The sequence below is a fragment of the Rhinolophus hipposideros genome, assembly GCF_964194185.1.
Source record: "Rhinolophus hipposideros genome assembly, chromosome: 10".
In the NCBI taxonomy this organism is placed as follows: Eukaryota; Metazoa; Chordata; class Mammalia; order Chiroptera; family Rhinolophidae; genus Rhinolophus; species Rhinolophus hipposideros.
In genome coordinates, this window is record NC_138056.1 from 80,894,576 (window position 1) to 80,916,598 (window position 22,023).

General features: G+C 48.8%; 1 protein-coding gene across 5 annotated transcripts in view; it reads left to right on the forward strand.

Annotated features, from left to right (window-relative positions):
* Window positions 1-14,282, forward strand: part of NCAM1 (neural cell adhesion molecule 1) — a 67,940-nt gene extending 53,658 nt beyond the window's left edge. For 2 of the 5 annotated variants that reach the window (XM_081061919.1, XM_081061920.1), the window contains 4 exons: window positions 6,520-6,727; window positions 7,698-7,814; window positions 8,884-9,699; window positions 11,120-14,282. In XM_081061919.1, coding sequence (XP_080918045.1) covers window positions 6,520-6,727; window positions 7,698-7,814; window positions 8,884-9,699; window positions 11,120-11,240 — 1,262 coding nt within the window. In that variant the 3' untranslated portion in view covers window positions 11,241-14,282. Of the gene's footprint in view, window positions 1-281; window positions 406-6,519; window positions 6,728-7,697; window positions 7,815-8,883; window positions 9,700-11,119 lie in introns of those variants that run through there. The other 3 variants (XM_081061921.1, XM_081061922.1, XM_081061923.1) reach the window with 2 other exon arrangements.
* Window positions 14,283-22,023: the final 7,741 nt, after the last annotated feature.

A 22,023-nucleotide genomic window follows, 5' to 3' on the forward strand; every position in this document is an offset into this window, starting at 1 on the left:
TGGCCTGATGGTAATAATATCGCACTGAACTCTTCTCTAACCTTTGTCAGTTTAATTTACTAAGTTGAATTAACCTTTGAATCTTGCGTTTTCTGTATTTGACCTAATTTTTTTTTCTTTTTATCTATTTTTTTCTCTGTTTCTGTCTCTACCTTCTCTTTCCTTCTCCCTGTGTCTGTCGTCACACATATCACCTTGGACGTCACTGGGACATCCCCACTGCCACCTTTGTTTTTAAACAACCACATTCTCTGTGGGGACCCATTGCTTGGCACCTGCAGCGACCTTGGGAAGCTCCTCCGCGTCCTACACCTTTGTCTCATTGCTTTTCTCTGCAGTGACTCTTCTTTTGCTCTGTTAGGAACTTGAGAACACAAAAAAAAATTAAATTTGCTTAAAAGCCCAGTTCCTATGAGCATTATCAGTGCCCCTTTTGGGAGAATGTGTCAGGACCACCACAGCCACGCCACCACGCACTCCATGTGGAAGAGGAAGGTTTGGCAATTAGAAAAGGCTGAACCTCCAGACAGTTTTCCATTTACATATACTTTTGTGCCACTTCAAAAGGAGTTTACCCCTTGAGTGGCAGTATAAAATATTTGGGAGCTCTTTTCTTTAAACAGTATTTTTAAAAAACATTATGCTAGGTTTACAGAGATGTTTCTGTACATCTGCTACTTGTTGCATTTTTGTTGTTGTTGTTCTGACCCGAAAAGGACGTAGCAGAGGAAGATTTCTTAGTAGCCCTAAAGCTTAAATCAGCTTGTTAAAATCACCACATGCCCCCCATGCCAGCCCCACGCTCAATACGTAGTTGGCTTTGCTTGCATTTCAGCGCCCATGGTAAGGGAGTCCGATCACTGGTATTCACGAACATTCTGCTGACATAATGGCAAATTAAGTCACTCTGTTGCCCATGTAGTGGAAGAAATTAGATTTCTTGAGTATTTCCTGGGGCTGATCAAACATTCTGGGAGGCGCTTTGGTCCTGGTATTAAAATCAGCACCCTATGTGGCTCTGTGAACAGGGCCAACCTGTGCTGTGTCCGACGTCTGTTGGCTTTGGGTCCCAGGTGCATGTGTCCCAGGGGGTGATGCCTGCTGCACCACTGCAGCTCAGCACAGAGCCTCCTGTTGGGGGTTGTGGTTCAGCAGTGACGCACGTTATCACACAGGTCAGTCCCCCAAGTTGGAAGCATCCACTCGGAGCCAGGCATGAGCCCTGCTCCCTCCCCATACATGTTCACAGGCAGAAGGGAGGGGACAGAACACTCCAAGCCTGCTCAACCTGGAGTGTTGATAAATTAGAACTCAGTCAGCCTGTCATACTTTCCAAATGCCCCAAGCCCCCTGTTGGTCAGGGGCTTTATTGACATTTTTAAAACTGGTGAAAGCCAGCTGCTCCTCTGTGCTGTTGGGGAGTACATCTCCCCAAGTGCCCAGGAGAGGAAATGGGCTGGTGTTTGCAAAAGTCCCACATGGAGATTTAGGGTGAGTCCTGCTGAGTAACATCGGTGTGTGTGCCTGGGGATGGAATTTCTGCTGAATAAAAACTCCCTCCCTCCATTGTGGTCACATATCATTCTACACATCTCATCTCTGAGCATCTCCCCAGAAGTCTGATTTTTGTTCTTTTTGGTCTCTTTATTTTTTAGTTCTTTTATTATTTTTTAATGTTCAAGGACTAGCCTTTCCCTTTGGGAATCCAAGTGATCCCATAGCTTGCAGGGCAGAGCTGCCAGTGTGCCCAACACTCATAGTTTAGAGACTCACGTGCAGACACCGAATGCTGCCCAACAGTTCAGGCAGGTAGTGCCTCTCAGCCCAGCCCCCGCTGCCTCCGGACGCTCTCAAACCTCCCCATCTGGGCTCCCTGACCTCCTCACACCTGGACAGCAGAAGAAGCAGCGTGGTTCTTAGGCACCAGTCAGAGCATCGAGGAGAGGCACATGGTGCTTCCGGGCCTGGTATGGGAATCCCAGTTAGCAAGCGCTGCAGAGAGGGCAAGGGAGGGAGAGATTGGTCCTCACACAGATGACCACTCACTGTGCTCCTGGCTCCCAGCCTGTTCTTGATATCATCTTGGGCACCAGTCACATGTCCACCCAGGAGCACCCATCTCAGGTCTGCCCCACTCAGGTCCCAGACCTACCCACAGGTGGGGGACAGTGTCGGTGTTTCTGAAAGGACTCTTTGGAGATCTAGTCCAAAGTGAGGGGAGGCCTGACACAGCCCTGTCCCCTCGACACACCCTGGGGCCTTGCAGGCCTCAGCTGAAGCACCTTTGGAGTCATGACAGTGGCCGCATTGAGACAGGCCCGTGGTTTATAATGGGATGCCCTTCGGGAGACAGCGCGAGAACACACCCACTCCCACTAGACACTGAGTTCTCGGTCATAGCTGGGGCCCCCAGCCCCTCCAGGAATCCCTAAGATAGTAGCCCTCAGAGAGCCCTGCAGGACTGAGCGCTCATTGCCTAGCTCCGCGCCCTGTGTCTGCACTGCCCATGCTCCACATGTCACGGGGTGCCTCTGCTCATTTGGGGAATATTTATACAGCAAGTTTGGATCACGTTTTTCTACTAATAAGAATGCTAACATTGTTGTGTAGATAATCAGCGAGGCCTTTATGAAGTTTACACCTTTGCATTATTAAAGGAAATAACAGTTCATGTGAACTCTCCGGTGTGTTCTGCTTTTATTTGACAGTGTGTGTCCCACCGAGTGTCAAAAGCCCTTTCCCTCCACCTTACATGTACCTGGGTGACTTTGATTACCCCAGAGGGTCATTGAGCTTGTACCCCAAACTTGTAGCCTGCTGAGTGGAGTTCTAGCAAAAGGAAATGCTTTCCTTTCCTAATGAGAAGCTATGCTCTTTTCTCAGCTATCCTAAGAGCCATTGTGGGTCACTGCCTCCTTAGACTTTCCTAGTCCCCAGCAGGTGGGGGGTTGGGGGGATGGTAAATGCCTTTGCAGAACCCGGAGGTGGTCACTTTGGAGTCAGGGGCACACACTCTGGGTCACCAAATATATAACTCTGTAGCAAGGCCTCCCAATTTCACAGCTCCCTTTAAAACTCTAACAGAGGCTGCACCAAGTGACCTTGTGGTAGAGAGAATCTGAGAGAAAGTTCTCACTGGCAAACCCTATTCTGTTTATAATCACACTTGGTTGGATACTGCCTGAAAGCCCCCAGCACCAGCCTTCTGGTTAGCAGATTCCTGGCAGTCTCAAGCAGATGTGTCAGGGGTTTGTGAGTGAACTAGTACCCCAGTTCAATTGTTCTGAGAGTCATGGGCTGGAGGGGACACTTCTGCTACGTCAAGATCCTGTGGCATGATGACTCAAGGCCCCCTGGGTATCTGTAAATGTGAGACCTGTACTCCCATCCAAGGCACTTAAGAAAGTAGGCATTTGGAGGTCTCAGTCTTGGGGCAAGTCAGTTCCCAGTTCAGTGCCAATCTGTCCCACACCAGGAACCACAGATGGACAGCCCTGGCTTTGTACCCTCACTGTTCAGGTTAGCTCTAGCCCCAGAAGTTATGGAGGAACTGCTCCCAAGAAGCACTCTTTGCATGCAGGTGGGCAAGTGAGTCAGTCAAGGGAGGTCAGGAGGAAGATGGTGCAAAGATAGGCCCCGAAAGGTTATTTTCATTTTCCTTTTGTAAAATGTTATGTATGATGCAGGAGATGACCTTTGTTCTAGCTTTCCTGCACTAAAGAATTCTGTAACATCCACCGAGAGATAATGAGTGTGGGTTTGACTTGAATACCTTTCATCTGTATCCTGGTATTTTGCTTATTTATGCTTCTTTTTGTGAAAGCTACACACACTCTTTCTCCAGCTTGAGGAGCACTAACTTCCTTTAGAAGTCTAGGCTCTGGGTTGTCCCTTTTCCTTTGGGGATAGTCTTTGCTTTCTCTTCATCAATCTAGTACATCAATTAGGTCAAGGCCCCCAGGTGGGACTCCACAACTCATCCTTGGGTGGCGAGTCATAGAAACAGTTGCTTCACATTGTAATGCAGGGATGAGAAGAGCTAGAAACAGTGGTCCTCTAACTCTAATTTACATAGGATCACCTGGGGGGCTGGATCAAACCCTGATTCCTGAGCCTAACCCCAGAGATTCTGATTTGGTAGAATTGGGAAGCCCCAGAATCTAAATTTTTAACAAAGCACCCCAGGAATTCTGCTGCAGGTAGAGAAACATTACACTGACGTATTTATTTTCATGTAAAAATAAAATCACAAGAATCAATGAATAAAGAGGGGACCTACCAAGCATTTTAGTTTTCCAGGAAAAAGTCTGTCTTAGCCTACACTCTGGAGGAGATTGACATTAAGGAGACTGTACCATGTACTAGGTACTGTAGGATGGCAATGTGCAATGACAGGCTCTTACAATTGACGACGACTTGAAGACACCCTTTATCCCAGACCCTGCCCAGTGCAGGAACCTCATCCAGAACATTGTGGCATCCCTCCCAAGGGGTGTCCAGCTGCTGCTGGAATGCCTCCGACAGCAAGGCACTCACCTGCTGAGGCAGGTCACACCACGTCTGAATAGCTCTGTGGGCTAGTTCTTTCTCATATGGAGCTGAATTCTGCTTCCTACCTCATAGACTCCATCCACTGGTAAAACTAAATAAGACTACTCTTCCTTTTCACAACACATCTATAAATATCTGAAGACAGCATTCTCCTCTCCAGGCTAAACACCTGTTCATTTGTTCAACAAATGTTCTTCGATCACTTCCTATAAATTGGATTGTCCTAGATGCTGGGGAGACATAAGACAGATGGTACCTGCTAGGACATTCTGGAGGGTGCAGCCAAATACATAGCATGTCAATGAACAGAAAATGGCAGATAGTAGTAACAAGAGAATAAAACAGGAAAGGCTGGGAGGAAAGACCAAGGTCCCAAAAGGGCCGAAAATATTTGAGAGCTTGGGAGTCTCCTCTGACTGAGGCCCAGCTGCGCCCTGGGCACTAGGAATTAGGTTGCGAGTGGCCATCTCTGTCATGCGAGGCTGGTAGCCCGTAGCCTGAACTGAAGTGTGAAATAAGGACCAGTGGAATGAGACTGCTGCTGGTTGTAGGGCCTCAGCAGAGACCCCTAGCTCAGACAAAGGAGTCCCCTCCAGGAACACAGACTACAAGAAAAAAAGAAGAATGTGTGACCATCCCCAGCACTCGTTACCCTGAGTTACACTTCCATTATCTGGTGTGGTCGTCACCGGCAGGCCGCTGAGTCTTGGCAAAGGCATGGTGAGATCCAGGTATGGCCACACGTCTGCCTCCAGTGAGTCCTAAGGACATAGGAAGCTTCAGATAAGGTCTGGTGGTGAGATGGGGCTGCCAGTTCTGGAACTCTCTCCTTTCAGAAGAAGAAAAACACAGCAGAAGTGCCCCTATTTCAGTCTGGGGTCCTTGTTTCCATATTGACTTAGAGGCAGAGCCCTGCATGGGTTCTTCTTCCTGCAGCATGACTGCTGTCTCCCAGACACTGGTCAGTGGGTCCACTTTAAGCAAGTAACATCCATCATGAGGGGGCTCTAGGGAGCTGAGCCGGGGGTCCTTCTGTGATACCATCAGTAGTCCAGAGCCCTGGGGGATTTCAGGTGGACAACAAGGGATTAGGACAGAGAGCAACTCATTCACAGTGAGCCCAGCCAGAGGGGATGCTGGGAGCTGCTCGAATGTGGGAATGTATCTATCTGTGGTGAACATTTGTCCTAAATGTGAGCGAGCCTGTCCATGTGGGTGGGCATCTCTGGGTGAGTCTGCTGGTTTCCTAAAGTCTAATCTAAATGTGCCTGAGCGCCCAGATGGTGAGTATTCCCAGAACTTTCACCTTGCCCACATGGAGCCTGGGGAGAACTCCATGTCTCCAGAGTAAATGACTTCATTCATCGTCCTGGGTGCAATGCAGAAGGATAAACAATGAAGCCATTGTGGCCCAATGCTGGGGTCCTCTGGAGCTATTCCTAAAGAGGGGAGAAATGGGGTAGTGTATTGGGCATCTTTTTGTGCCTGATGTTACCACCACAAGCCCAAAGGAAGCCCTGGGGACCCTCTGCCACCCCATTTGGGACCCTGTCCCTCACTGCTTCCAGGAGCCATAGCCTGGCCTGACACCAGTGAGCACTGCCTGCCCACCTGCTTCCAGGGCTCACAGGGATATGGCTGAGGGTGGGTGTGGGGGAGGCCCAGAAGTTGAGAGCAGAGATGGAAACCCACTTCCCGTCCCCAGTTTCGTCCTGACTTGTGGGTGCCTCGTGCCCCTGTCCCCTGGTCTTTAAGATAAGGCTGCCACCCCTCCCTCTTGAAAATGTAAAGAGACCCTGTTGTCCCAGTACATCTGACACCAGGGAAGGTGTCACTCTGAACACACATGCCATGGCTTTGTCCTGTGGGCCCTACCCCACTCTCAGGGGCCTTTGTCCTGCAGGGTCCAGGGGTGTGCATCTCAGTGTGTTAACCATCAGCCGTCCCTCTTTCTCCCTCCCACTCAAGCCAACGGCAGCCCCACCGCAGGCCTGAGCACCGGGGCCATCGTGGGCATTCTCATTGTCGTCTTTGTTCTGCTCCTGGTGGTTGTTGACATCACCTGCTACTTCCTGAACAAGTGCGGCCTGCTCATGTGCATCGCTGTCAACCTGTGTGGAAAGGCCGGGCCCGGAGCCAAGGGCAAGGATGTGGAGGAGGGCAAAGCCGCCTTCTCGTGAGTGCACACCCGCTGTCGCTGAGCCCTGGCACGGCCCCAGCCCGGGGGCCCAGCCGCTGAGCGACCTCAGCTTTCCCATTTGAAAACCCAAGGGGAAGCAAGCATTAGAGAAATGTTTCTTGTTTGGGGAGTCCCTGTTTGAACATCAGACTGTTGAGCTCAACCCCACATCTAGTGTTCTAGAATCTCACGGAAGTTTGAAAATCCCTGCCTCAGGCAAAATGAGGGGAATTTTCAGAGCCAAGCTTGCAGGGCCTGCCATGGAGGGGCCAAGATTTGAGAGACACCCGCCGTACTGTCCTTCATTCATTCGTGCACCACTCAGAAAATATTTATTGAAAAGTTACTATGGGCAAGGCACCGTTCCCAGGAACTAGGGTACCGTGGGGAACAAAACAGATAAAAATTCCTGGCCTGGAGCGGACAATCCAGATGCTATCCCCTCCAGCATCTCTGGAGAAACAGGTCCTGAGCCAGTTAGCAGGAGCCTTCCTAGGCTGTCACTGGGTGGGGCTGAACTGGAGTAAGACAAGAAGGGGCACAGACGGAAATAAGACATTCAGCACCACCATATGCCAGGCATTGCATATGCATGCACACATGCATATACATACAGGAACATATATGTGTACATATATGTATATCAGTATAAATCATTTGAGCATTTATCTGTGCCAGGCACTTTACAGTCATTATGTCAGTTAATGTTGTAACAGCTAGGTGAGGTAGATACTGTTATTTGCCCCATTTTACAGATGAGAAAATGGAGACGAGGGTGAGCAAATCAGATGTTCAAGGCCACACAGCTAGCAAGAGTGGGGACTGAGGGTGATGCACTTGGGTCTGGCTCTAGAGGCCCACTGCCCGCCTCGGACCAGGCCTAGGTGCCCGAGTTACAGCTAGCTTCCCTGGGAGCCCTCCCCTCCCACAGCCCCCCAGGACTGAATGAGCTGAGCTCTCTTTGCAGGAAAGATGAGTCCAAGGAGCCCATTGTGGAGGTGCGAACCGAGGAAGAACGAACCCCAAACCACGACGGAGGGAAGCACACAGAGCCCAACGAGACCACACCACTGACAGAGCCTGAGTACGTGTTGGGGAGGGGCTGCTAGCTCCGCAGCAGAGCCCCACACCCACCTTACCCCCTGCCTACACCTCCCATGCTCCCCATCCACAGCTCCTGGCCAGACATTGCAGGCCAGAGTTCTGGAGCCTTTGGCCAGAAATGCCTTGGCTGAGAAATGCTTGACCCCCCTCTCTCCCTAGAGAGAAGGCATTCTTGGTTCTATTAGGGTGGCTGTAGGTGCCCTTAACAAGCTCCCTGCATAAGTGGGATTCACTAGACCCAGTTCCCAAGTCTCTCTCTCTCTCACACACACTCACACACACACATATCCTGGAAATGGCTTAAGGGGGTGAAATGTCATTGAGAGAGGCTGAGCTTTGAGAGGCTTCAAAAATTCTGTTTAGGATTTCCAAGAATTCTAGGGTTTTCTATATTCTTCCTAAAAGGGTGAGGGAACTTGGGACCTGGTAAAGCTCCCTGGCTCTCCTGTTCTTGGAAGCCTCAGGGACCCTCAGTCAGAAGCCATGTCGGGCTGTGGTTGTAATGACTGCCTGGCTATCATGGGTCTTATGGGGAATGGAGCTTAATGGAAGAACAAAATCTGTGGCTGAGGATCCTGTGACTCTTAGGGGCCCTTTGGAGCATTCATCGCCTGCCTTATTCCTGACTTTCCCCGTCACTGCCTACGGAGCCCTGTAGGGCAGCTGCGCCCAATTCCTCGGGGACTTAGGATGCCTGCAGTGGGGGACGCTGAACTGAATGAAACCTGCCTCTCCTTGAGCCGAGATGCAAGCAAGGCATAGGGAAGGAAGCCCTGTGCAGAAAGCTGGAGGGAGTCAGCAGGGAGAAAGGGCCAACAGGTCCCTTTTAGACAGACTGCCTTGTTCTCTGTCGTCTCCTGTCTCTTCTTCTGCCCACCTGGGCATGTGCTTCCTCTCAAGTCATTGTTTCTCTGTGGGCCTGTGTCCATGCCTGTGCATAACTGCATGCCCTGCCCACAGCCCCCTCCTTGGATTCGGCCCTTCCCCCGCTTCTCTGTCTCGTCCCAGCTTCATTGTCTGTTCTCTTCTACTTCCTGTCCTCTCCACAGGCTGCCTGCTGATACTACAGCCACTGTCGAGGACATGCTGCCTTCTGTCACCACCGTGACCGCTAACTCTGACACTATCACCGAAACCTTTGCCACTGCTCAGAACAGCCCCACCAGTGAGACCACCACCCTGACCTCCAGTATTGCCCCCCCAGCCACGGCCATACCCGACTCCAACTCTGTGCCCCTCAGCCAGGCCACCCCTTCGAAGGGGTCTGGTGTCACCACCTCCTCCCCACCCCAAGCTGCAGCCCCCAAGGTGGCCCCCCTCGTTGACCTGAGCGACACCCCGACCTCAGCCCCTGCTGCCAGCAATTTGTCTTCTAGTGTCTTGGCTAACCAGGGGGCTGTGCTCAGCCCAAGCGCCCCTGCCAGTGTGGGGGAAGCCTCCAAGGCCCCTCCAGTGAGCAAGCCAGCCCCTGCGCCGGCCCCCACCTCAGCTGGGGCAGCCAGTCCCCTAGCAGCAGCGGCTGGCCCTGTCACAGAAGCCCCCCAGGCCAAGCAGGAGGCCCCTAGCACCAAAGGCCCAGACCCTGACCCCACCCAGCCCGGCGCCGTGAAGAGCCCGAGCGAGGCAGCCACAGCCCTCACTAGCCTGAAGAGCGAGGCTGCCTCCGTCAGCACCACAAACCCTGCCCAGGGCGAGGACTTTAAAATGGACGAAGGGAACTTCAAGACCCCAGATATTGACCTTGCAAAGGATGTTTTTGCAGCCCTGGGCTCTCCTGCTCCCGCCGCTGGGGCCAGTGGACAAGCCTCTGAGCTTGCTCCTTCCACTGCAGACAGCTCTGTTTCGCCTGCACCAGCAAAGACCGAGTACGGCCTCTCCTTGTCTACTGTCGTGGGGTTGTGTCCCGTGGTGGTGTGCGTTTGTGCTGTGCTGTGTCCTTCCTGTTAGATACGTCCTTAGCCTAATCCAGGACTTCTCTGTCAACCAAAGGGCTGGCATAAGGCAGAGGGGGGTTGGGGGTGGGGACAGACAGCGGGGCCCAGCAAGCAGCCACCTGCCCACTAATTAGGCCATGTTAATTATGTTTTATCCTTATCATCCTAGCAGTGCCGTCTGTTTTCCCTGGGGGAGCCCTTGCAGTTGGGCCACTGGTTAGCATAGTTTGGGAAGCGAGCTAAGGAGACCAAAGTGCCCTATTGGCCAACCTGGGGCCCACAGGCAATCGGTGTGTTATCCCGTGCCAGGCTGTGTCCACACCAGAACGGCGCTGTTAACGCAGGAAGCGGTCCAGAAGGCCTGACACACTCCTTCCCAGATGCCCACACACACTCCCACCTACTTTTGCTTCTCCTGCCCTTGAGTGGCTTGGAGGACTCCGATCTCCCAAGTTCAAAGGAAGGTCCTTAAGCTTACAACTTTCTTAATGGTGATGCCAAAATGCAGTGGCACCCACTGGGGTCTGAGCCTGCCCCAGTGTGTCCTTAGACCAGATTCTGGCTCCTGGCCTGACTGAGGCAGACCTAGGTTTTATAGAGTCCCCAGAGGCTGGTGCCAGAGAAACTGCGGTGCTGCTACCAAGAGCTGCAAGCGGACTCTCACCAGAAGCCCTAGATCCTGGTCAGGAAGGAAAAGGGCTCTGACAGCCCTGCCTACTCGACCACTCAACTTCCCCTCTGCTTGGCAGCCCACTCTAGCCTGTCACCAGACTCTCAGGGAAAGCTGCCTCAGGAACAAAGAGCATTTTCTCCCCCTGCCCAGACAAGCCACAGAGGCGTCACCATGAAACACAGGGCATGGGGTGGAGTGGGGGGGGGGTGGGAACAGGCAGGAGCAGGTGGTTTATAGGAGGGGCCCCTGGAGTCAGTACTGGGGAACCCAGCCCAGCATGCCTCATCTATACCAAGCTGAACTGCTGCTACTGAAGTCCATCAGGCTGAGGAAAGGCCGCATCTGCTAGCCCCTCCACGGTGCCCGGTAAAGACCTAGACCCTGGCGTCAGATTAGGGCTGGAGTGGCAAAGGTCTCCTTCCTCTGATGCAATGGCTGTCAACTTTGGATGCACGTTTAGAATCACTTGGATGCTTTAAAAGTCCCCATGTCCAGACTAATTAAATCAGGATTTGGGGGTACGCCCCAGCCTCGGTGGTTTTTGCAGCTCCCAGGTGATTCCAATGTGCAGCTGAGGTCAGAAGCCTCTGCTCTAACTGGAGCACCCCCTGAGGGATTGGATGAAGGGTGAGTTACTGCAGACCGTAGCCTCAGAGCTGTTTTCTCACTTCTCTGCAGGAAGGGCCCTGTAGAAGCAAAGTCGGAGTGCCAGGAGACAGAAACGAAGCCAGCGCCAGCAGAAGTCAAGACGGTCCCCAACGATGCCACGCAGACGAAGGAGAACGAGAGCAAAGCATGATGGGTGACAAGAGACAAGCAAAGATAAAAATAAAAGTGACACAACAGCTTCACCAGAGCATTTCCAATATCACCACACACACGCACACACGCACACACACACACACAACCCTCGTTCCTCTAGTGTCTTTTGCCTTTAAAAAAAACTAAACAGATAAACATGGGATCTCCTTTTTGTAGGTTTATAGAAAGGATTCCTTTGTTGTGCACTCACTTGTAAGAAAATGAGACAAAAAGGTTAAACCCACAGCCAAACTAGGACACTCCGTTCCCTGAAACCATTTAAGAATCAAACAAAAGGACCCCAAATTAAGAATCTAGGAAGCTCAGAAAAAAAAAATATCTAGGTTTAGGAAGACCGCACTTGGTGTTGCCCAATTGGCACAGACCAGTTTCAGAGAAATACTTTCAGGCACTAAGACTAACCGAATGAACAAAGTCCAAGTTTATTTTTATACTTTCAGTCAAGTTTCAACTCTGTAAAACCTCATAAATAAGTTATAATTTCTGTTCACTTTGTATTTGTTCAGTATGCAAAGTGTGTCACCCTTGCTAGCTGAATTCAATTCCCACGTAGACTCTTGTTTTGTAGGAAGAATGCCAAATTGCAGCTTCTGGGGGTAGATCTCAATTTGCAGTGTTTGGATTTCTTTTTCTTTCCTTTTCTTTTTGTTCTTTTTTTGTTTTTTGTTTTTCCTTTCTGCCAACTTTGTTTTCCAGTGTTTACAAGTTGACAAATGTTTGACTTCGGTTGTGTTTAAATGTCCGTGTAACATAGCTGCCTTTTTTTTTTTCTTTTTTAAGTTACAAATCCTGCCTAGAGGTGGGTCAGGTCCTCACAGGCTTTAGCACTGGACAACTTTACACAATGTGATTGTTTACAGTGGAGCTTCCCCCGACTCTGATTTGAAATTTTTGCCTGCGTCCAACTCAGGTGAAAATCCATCTTGTTCCCGAATGGTTTTGCTTTTTGGTTCTTGGTGTTTCCTTGGGGGTTAGACCACTTTCTGATCAGCCACCACCTGCCTGTATCTGTGAAACAGGACCTGCTCCCCAGGCGTCCACGTCCTTCCTTTTGAAGGCTCCCTTAGGCTTTGTTGAATGAAGCAGAGAAGATTGTATAGTTGGGGCTGGTCTTGGTGAACACACGTTTTTTACCCCAAACATCCCCTTTTTGTAGAAAGCCAAATAAAATATATACATACGATTTCTTTTTGAGCCCAGAATCTAGATTTGAGCGGAAGAGCATGTGTGCTTCAGGGAATTAGTGTCTTTTTTTGGAAATCTGTTGAAGTAACATCGGCCTTCTGTTCACTTAGGCAGCATTTGTAGAAACAAAAGAAACAAACAACAACAACAAAAACCAACCTGCTGTCTGGAGTAATAACACAACTTTCCTGGATTGGAAACCAAGTGGGGGAAAACTACAGAAACTTTAAGGGGAATGGGAGGGGGGAGAAGGGAAAAGCCAGCCCTTTGTATAGAAATTTTGCTTTTTTTTTTCTCATTCTACTTTAGAACTGCAAGCTTGTGCACTGTGGATGCGTGAATATTTTAGTGTGAAACGTGTTTTTGTCATAGTATTGAAATAAAACTTCAACATAGTTTGGTTGTGGAAGGTATAGCAGATAGTTCAGAAAAAATATTCAGGAAACAAAAATAACTCTTAAAAGGAATTGAAGCCTTTAAACAAAGAAAATGAATAAAAATAATTCTGATGATGAAGATGACCCTAAGTAAACAGAAATCAGGACTCAGCATGCTTTCCTTTCCTAAGGTGCAAACAGCAAGAGGTAAGGGTGGCAAAGACTGCCCCTGAGTCCGTTCTGTGGGCCACACTCTCCAAGGTTCTGACACTTCTGCAGTCCAATCAGTGGCGATATGCTAGATTATAATTTCAAACTGTGAAAAATAATGGTCTTGTCATTTGCTAAGTGTGGGGTTGTTTTGCATTTTCTCAGCTCCTGGGGATGGAAATGGAGGATCCCAGTACACATCGCTCTGGCCCCTTTGATTCTAGGGCTTGCACAAATCTATGGTTCAAATGCATAGGCCCTTAGGAACAAGGACTGTGAAGACAGTTCTTAGAGCGCACAGCAGAAAGGGAGCTCCAGGATGTTTGCGACAGGAGGACCTAGCAGGCCGTGGTGGCCTCTTCCTATCACCAGGTTGTCAGTGGGATCAATTCCTCATCTTGTGATGTTCATGGCTTTGACCACCTAGGCCAAGCCCACAATATACCTTATCGTGAAGACTGTGCATTTCATTCTGAGTGGTTGTGGTTTTGGTGCTGATGGTTAGGAAGAAAAAGAGGTATAGTCAACCCTCAGATAACCTGGCCCAAGGCGGCTGACCACCCCCCTCTCCCAGAACCCTGGCTCCGCCATTAGCTGGAACCCAAGACTGCCCACCTTTTGGTCTGCCTCTCTCCCATTATACATAGATTTGTCTTTGCATGCGTGAGCTTTCCTTTCCTTAAAAAATAAATAAATAAATAAAACAGAGCAATGCTTTCTCTAAAATCAAAGAGGGAGTCACTTTATTTTCAAGATGTTCTATCTTTTACGTTAAGAGATAAAAGCTTATAGTTTTCTTTTTTAATTTTTTGAAGGAGGGATCAACTCTACCATTTTCCAATGTCTATGTGTCTATATGTGTATGTGCTATACATATGTATTCACATAAATGCCGGCATGGCCAAGTTCTGCTGCAGGGGCACTCCGGTGCCATGCACGGGGTCTCCAAATCCTGAAGGGCCGTAGTGTATATAGTGCAGCTTTTGAAGTGGAACTCTATTTTCACACTTTTTTATGGAGCCTTCCAAGTCCCAGGTTTTCACTGTAGGCTGTCTGTCTGGATGGTGGTTTTCAGACCTCCATTAACATCCCTACCCAGCATTCCCAACTTTGGGGGCCTTCTCTCTTGTTATAAACTTTTTACCAAGTGAAACATCGAGACCACCTTTGTTTCCATTCTCACTGGTGTAAATACTGAGTACTAACTGAGAATTTTGACTTTGCATTCTGTCAGAATACTTGTGTTCAATAAAAATGAAAAGAAAAAAAAGCTGTTATGATCAAGCTGGGATTTCTTTCGATTCCGTGAGAGTCTGTCATGTGAATCAAATGTGGAAATGCCTGTGGTATTTTTATGACCTTGAGAACAAAGTCAGGTAAACCCAGTATCATGAGTTCATGTTGCCTGAATGATGGTTTCTAACTTTTTCTCTCAGGTTGATAGAGGAGTCCTCATTTAAAAGGATAAGACATCAGATTCAATAAGATTTCATACAAATCCTGGTTCTGCCACTTCCTTGTTGACCTTGGAAGAGTTAGTTTATCTCCCCAAGACTGTTTCCTCTTTTAACAAACTGGAAATAAGTTAATAGACTTGAGGTACGGGTTAGTGAATAAAGCAATGTATATGAAAGTCAAGTGTAGTACTTTCTTGGCACATAGTAGGTACTGAACAAACGAGAGTTAGTGTCATTGCCATCCCAGGTGTGTGATAGCATCCAACCCGACTACAATCACAATCTACACCTGAGCTCCAAGGTTCCAACACCAAGGTAGACACGAGGCTTACGAGTATGTGATTTCTTGTGCCACGAATTTCCAGCTGCATGGGGTGGGATGGGAGTGATAAAGAAAAGCACATTGCTTATCAAGATTTGAAGAAATCATGCAATGCTGACCCTCTTCATTAATCCATGAAGGCTTGCTTCCAGAGCCTTCCTCCTTCAGGCTAACCTCCTCTCAGACTCACTCAGTAAGTATTTATTGAGCATCTCCAAGCTGCTTGGGCTGCAGCTGCAAACAAAACAGCTCTCTGGAGGAACGTTCATTCAGGAGTTGGGGTGGGGCAGACATTAAGCACATAATCACCTAATATATTGATGGCCATTAGTCCCTCCCAGTTCTCCTTTTTCTTCTTCCTGGCACGATAGGATTACACTTCTTTGATCACTTAAGGTAGGCATGGGTGGCCAAGTGACTTGCTTTAGTTAATGGACTATGAGCAGCATTGTGCATGTCACTACTAGGCAGAGACTTTGACAGCCAGTGTGTCTTACTATGGCCCTCTTCCCTGCCACAGCAATCAGCAATGCTGCAGGTGGTGGAAGTGCCATCACCTGGGCCCACAGTGAGGGATGTGAGCAGATGACCCATGATGGACATGGAGCGGGCGTGTGGGATAAAGCCAGTGGTGGTCTGGTAAGTGTTTAACCGGCTCTCCAAGGGGGAAGGGAAGGGGGGTGTACGTGTATGGTGTATGTGTTTGTGTGTGTGAGTGTGTGTGTGTGTGTGTGTGTGTGTGTATTTATTGTAAACTTTACTGATATAAAGAACGCAATTTACAAATAATAAAATATATAATACTCTATATTGAAATTCCGTATATCCAATTGATACTCAGAATGCTTTGGTTTATTCTTGCTGATGTCTTGTATCCATATCAACCTATGGTTTTAACTGATGAATGAGTGTAGTTCCAACGTAACTGTTGTTAATATATTCATTTATGTTAACTCGTAAGATGAAAATGAAACAATGGAGATGTATGTGTCAGAATTGGACTCATTCATCAGTGGTGTGTGTGACCTCTTTGCAGAAGTAGATACACATGTTTGAATACTAGAATACTGCCTCAATTTTTTGTGCTAGTCACAGTGTAGTGGCTGCAGTCATGGCACATTTTAAAATTTAATCTGCATCATAAATATTTTTCCCATGACTTTCTTAAGTCTAGAAACACATACACACACACACACACACAACATGATTTGTAGCATTTATTGATCTCAGCAGTATGTAAATATTCCCGATATGGCTGCTTTCAACATGTCACTGGACAAGAACAGAGATGCACACTAGCACATCATTGTATAGTATTTCCACCACAGCTGGTGGAAATACTGATAGACACATAATCTGCTAGAGACATAAACAACTTCAAGCACAGAGATAATAATAATACGTAGTAATAAGAAACTAATATACATTAATAGGAAAATGCTATAAAGTAACAGAAGTGATGCATTTTGAGTATTTACTGCCTTCATTTTGAATATAATTTTGTTAATTGTAAGTTTATATCATTTAACTTTTAATAATGACTGCATTTAAGAAGTGGCTCAAAAATTTCCTGAAAATTTGACAACTGGCTCTCTCCAACCAGTACAAGGTGACTCCAGCATACCACTAGGGAAGCATTTATGTTATAAGCCACTCCACCTTAGGGTCAATTACCACAGCATGATTTAGCCTATCGCGGCTAAATCAGAGCGTGAGAAGTGCTCTGGCTAACCATAAATGCAGGTGAGTGGGAAGGTCAGAGCACTGCTTTCTAAAAAGGTGCCATTTGAGCAGTGACCTCAAAGAAGTGAGGGACTGAACCATGCAAATATCTGAATGAAGATGTCTCAGCAGAGAGAACAGCAGGTGCAAAGGTCCTGAGGTCGGGACTTACTTGGCATGTTCAAAGAAGAGCAAGGAGGCCAGCGTGGCTGGAGCCACACTCTTTAACAAGCGATGGAGTTGGGCAGAGGCAGAAAAGGCAGGAAATGAGTCAGAGGCATCTATGAGCTATCCAGATCACAGGTATCCAGGTCACATGGGGCCTGTAGACTCAGAATTTTGGTGTTTTTTTTTTTTTTCAAGTGAGATGCAAAGCCAAGGGAAAATTTTGAGCAGAAGCCTGACGTGACTTGATATTTAAAATGATCACTCCAGCTACTGGTTGGAACATAGACCCCAGAAGGGCAAGAGGGGAAGTAAGAATATCAATTAGGAGGCAATGATCGGGATGGGAGAAGATGATGTGCTTGAAGCAAGCTGCTTCCAGTGGGGGTTGAGCAATGGCCAGATTCTGGCTCTTTACTGAAGGCAAAGCAAGCAAGATTGGATAATGGGTTGGGTGTGGTTTTGAGAGAGGCATCAAGGAGAACTTCCAGATTTGAGGCCTGAACAACTGAAAGGATGTAATTGCCGCTTTCTAAAAGGAGTGGAGGACAAGCGTATCTGGAGGATGCAGAATTTGGTTCTGGACACTTGAAGCCTGAGACACCCGTGAACAGCACCCTAATGGAGATTTTGAACTGGCTGGAGATCAAGAAGCGCAGTCTGGAGACGCATGTAGGAGCTGTCAGCATAAGGCTTGTGTTTAAAACCCTAGTACCTGGTGAGATCACCAAGCAAATGAATACAGATCGAGAAGAGGACAGAATAAGCTAGGAACCCAGAAAAGAAAACTCACAGTTAGCTCGGTGTGAAGGAAAAAAATCGCACAACTCTTTGTCTGGCACTTAGAACAGTGGCATTTAGAGAGGGGGAGGAAGAGGCCTGTTCCAAGAAGATGAGAGACCATCTGCTTCCTTCTGATTACCGTCTCACTGCCGTGTGCAGGCTCCTGACTCTGCGCCTCATTTGGGAAGAGCTTGGCTTTCGGTCCACCGTCCTCTTCTCCCTGAGTTCCTCCACTGCCTCGCCATCCTGCTGTGTCTCAGCAATGCGTTCATATTCTCCTCTACAAAAACGTCTTCACTTTCCCCAAACCAACCTGCCCCTCAGCTGTGCTTTTCATCTCAGCTAGTGGTCTTGCTTCCTTCTAAAGGAAAGGAGAAGTTGGCGGAAAGGAACACCCTCAACTGCCCGCCTCAAATCTACAAACCCACCTGTGCCCATTATCATTTTTTCTTCCTTTGCTCCTGTAAAACAGGAGCAGCATCTCCCCTTTCCTTAGGCACTGACCTTTCTATCTACGACTTTCACGGCGTCTTTCTTCATCCATTCAATATCCGTTCACCAAACGAAGTCATTGAGCATGCCAAGTCCGGGATTGTTCTAGGTGCTGGGGAAACAAAGACCCACTCTCCTGGAGCTTACACTTTAAATACACCCACGTGCTTCTTGCTTTCTCTGGACATTCGCCAGCCCCCCCCCCCACCAATGCTCCCACCAATCCTTGACTCCTACTCCATCCTCAGGTCTCAGCTTAACTATCTCCTTTCCAGACACCTGATCCAGTTTGCATATTCCCCTTTTCTATATTCTGTTCAGGGCTAACATACAGCTGGCACTCACAGGTACCATTGTATCAGGTTGTTAGAATAGTGAAATGCTTCTTCTCTGTGGTAAGTAGCTGCTGTCAGCCCAACCCCTCACACAGGATCCTTCAGATAGCCCCAAGATCTTGCAACTAAGGTGGTAGCATCTGATCCAGTAGAGGGTCTCCAGGGTTCTGCTCCGGTGTTCTAGCTGTTACAGAATACAGTCTGTAAAATGTGTTTAACATGTCTTATCATTATATCCTAAGACCCCACACTTTATTTAATCTCTAATGTTTCTCTTTCTCACTAAACTCTAAACTCCTCCAGAGCACGTTCTGTGTCTGCTTATTCACTACTTGCTCCTGGCACCTCATACAGCACTTGCTACAATGTAGGAACTTGATATTTGCTAGCTGTATGCATGACTGAATGAATGAATGCATAAATGAAGAGACAACAGACGTGCATACCAGCCATGGTTACCTGCCCATGTTCATCTTTGCAGGTCTGTGTGTGTGTAAATACAATCACTGTTGACAGCTGGCCAAGGAAGGTACCTTTGAGCTTGAGTCACACAGCGCTGCCCACTGCCCAGAATCCTGAGCAAGGCCACACTGGGGACTGGGGTGGGGTCTAGTCCCAGGGCTAACATGTGGCGGGAGAGGGTCTGCTCTGCCTGCCCTAGCCAGTCATCATGGGTCACTATGTCCCCTCCTTCCCGGTGACAATGTCCAGCCAGTGAGCAGCTCTTCCATGATGGAGCAGGCTGGGAAGACATAGGTTAGGGGGTCCCAAAAGGGGAGGACATTGCTACCGGACCTACCCCTTGCTTGTTACTCAAAGCCATGGTTTCTGAAGGAGAAGGAGGACCAAGCAAAACCAGGGACCCTCCCCCCTTGGTGTTCTCTCTAAGGGGGCAAACCTCTGCTTGGGAGGCTGGGAAGAGCAAATGGGAGGCAGGAGAACAGAGTGCTGTGATCTGTGAAGGGCTTGCTGGTCACCCGCTCGAGGTGCCGTGGTTTGGCCTTCCAGGCGACAGCACCATGCTGTTTCCTCTTCCTGAGCAGGTGAGCCCAGGTGCTTGGCTGTCGAACCCAGCACAGAACAAGGTAACCCACAGGGGTCTGTCTGTTAGGAGTGCTTCCTGTCATCATGGCCATCAATAGCCCGTTGGAAACGTGGCGGTGAGCATGAGGAACAAAGGTGCGAAGATCTCTAGGGCTGACGGGATGAATCTTTCCAAGGGAGCCACAGTTTGGAGCGCAGGGGTCCAGTGCACAACTCCTGCCACATTCCATGTCAAGGAGGAAAGAGAGTGGGTCCTTTGAGACGAGGACATGGTCTCCTGCGGGCAGCCACCACAGCGCCATGAGGCCCGGGCTGGGAAGTCGGGGCAGCTCCGGTCCCCAGTCACACTCGGCCAAGCTCCTCCCTCGTCCCCTGCAATAGGCCTCTGTCTCCTGAGACATGTTCAAACTGCATATCCCTGGATCCCAGCCCCAGAGATCCAGAGGCTTCAGGTCTGGGGCGGTGGATTCCCTTGTAAGTGGCCGTTCGACAGCACGTGCGGACGCTGGCAGGGTGGCTGGGGAGCATCTTGCTTCAAGGCCTCCATGTGGGGCGCAGGGCCCAGCCCGTCCAGGTGAGGACTGGGAAACGCTCCTCCAGGGGGCTCTGCTGTACCTCAGGGGCAGACAAGAAGTACTGGAGTACTCAGCTGGGTGTCAGCAAGACACTCCCCCAGGCTCAGCACACTTCGCCACACACGCTGGAGGGCAGTCAGCACCCCAATGAGCCCAGCCGTCTGAGGCGAGGAGCAGCTGAGAGGAGGTAATGTCACAGGGACAGATGTGAACGCCTGGACGCTGTCTGGAACTCCAACTGCCGGGGCACATGCTGATGCTCATGGGGCTTAGCAGCAGAGCAGATTTGTTTTAAATGAAAGAGAAAGAACAAAGACTGTGGGTTTTAAATTGGCCATAAACCCAGTATGAGATGTGATGCTGTGTAGACATTTAAAAATATTTGTGAAATTGACATTGTTAGTTTTATATTTTTACTTAACTTTCCTATCACACTATATGAGACAATATTCTGAGCACTTAACTGTTTACTCTGTGAGTCCTTATAATAGTTCTGTGAGGTAGATATTATTAATCCCATTATTTAGATGAAGAAACTGAGGCACAGAGCGCTTTCATAACTTGCCCAAAGTCACACAGCCAGTAAGAAGCAGAGCCAGAATTTGATGCCAGTCACAAGGTATTATTCACAGCCAGAAACGTGCGAGCCACCACTCGGCCTTGGTCTAGGCAGACCACATTAGGTATTATGTCACAGGCAAGAAGCGCCGGCCTGTGGGGCTTGTCAAGGACAGAACCACTGGAGGGCGAAAGAACTCAAAGCCATATCTGGGAATGAGGATGGGGAACAGGTGTGCATGCTGGCTTGGGGAAGAAACCCTGGGAGCAGAGTGGAACGCCAGTGGGGCAGAATACAGGAGACTTCAAATGGCTGCCTTCACACACCTGCAGGGTTTTCTTTAGAAAAGGGAGGGAGCTTTATATGTAATTCTCCTGAGGGCTGTAGTGGACCAACATGCAGAGAAACTGGCTTTACACACACCAGAGGAAAACTACTGTCTCAGAGCCACAGTCGAGTGCTTAGGTAGAGGGTGAGCGGTCACTGCTCAAGCGTAGGAAGAGCAGGCGGAAGCATGGGGTGCACACATGATTCTGTTCAGATTCCAGCTGCCTTTGACAGCAATGGCTCTATGCCCCCGCCGAGGGCTGGAGCACTGCATGCAGAAGGAGCACATTGTCAACAAGATCAGAGCCATCATTCCAATTCGCCTTCCAGGGACAGGCTGTTAACCAAGTTACAACGGAGCGGCTGGAGCCGAGGCAGCAAGTGCAACCAGGGATGCTGAGAACGGGGGCTCTAAGGACAGAGGTGAGACTTTCCAAAGATGAATGTCACCTGCCATGTTACCAGGGCTTACCCCCACCCTGGAGATACTCCAAGCCCAGCTACACTCCAAGAGCACAAGGTCGTGACATTTTCATTGACTCGCTTGTTCAGTGTTTATTAAGGTCAAATATTTATTAAGCAACTACTATGTGTCAGGCACTATGTAGGGTAATGGGGGTACAGTGAGAAATGTGACAGATAATGTCCCTGTCCCCATGGCAGAGAGCCCAGCACATTGGAAAGACCAGACTCCAAAGAACAAAGTATCTTGCATTGGACTCTGGCACCATGGGCAAAGAGTACTTAACCTCTCTGAGTATGTTTGTCTCATCTATAAAAATAGAATTCTTCCTAAAATTGTGCTTGACATGTGATAAATCAGCATTAGTACTTACATTAGTCAGGGTTCTTAGTAAGCAACTGAAGCTGATTCTGGTTGATTAAACCTAAACAGGATTTTACTAACAGGATATTGGCTGATTCACACAATCCTTAGAGGCATAGAGAACATGGCTTAAGGCCAAGCTTCCAAAAGCAATGTCCATAACACTGCAGAACTGGCCTGATGAGAAAGCTACCACTGACCACTTTCCCCGCAACAATGCCTTGTGTGAGCCAAACACTTGACTTTCCAACTGCCACCTATCGCTCCCCCACACCTCCAAATAAAGCCAATGCCTCTGCCACTATCTTTGCCAGAAAAATGGACTCTGGCCAAGACTATACAGTATAGAAACTGTTGTGCAGGGGCTGACCCCATGCAGCG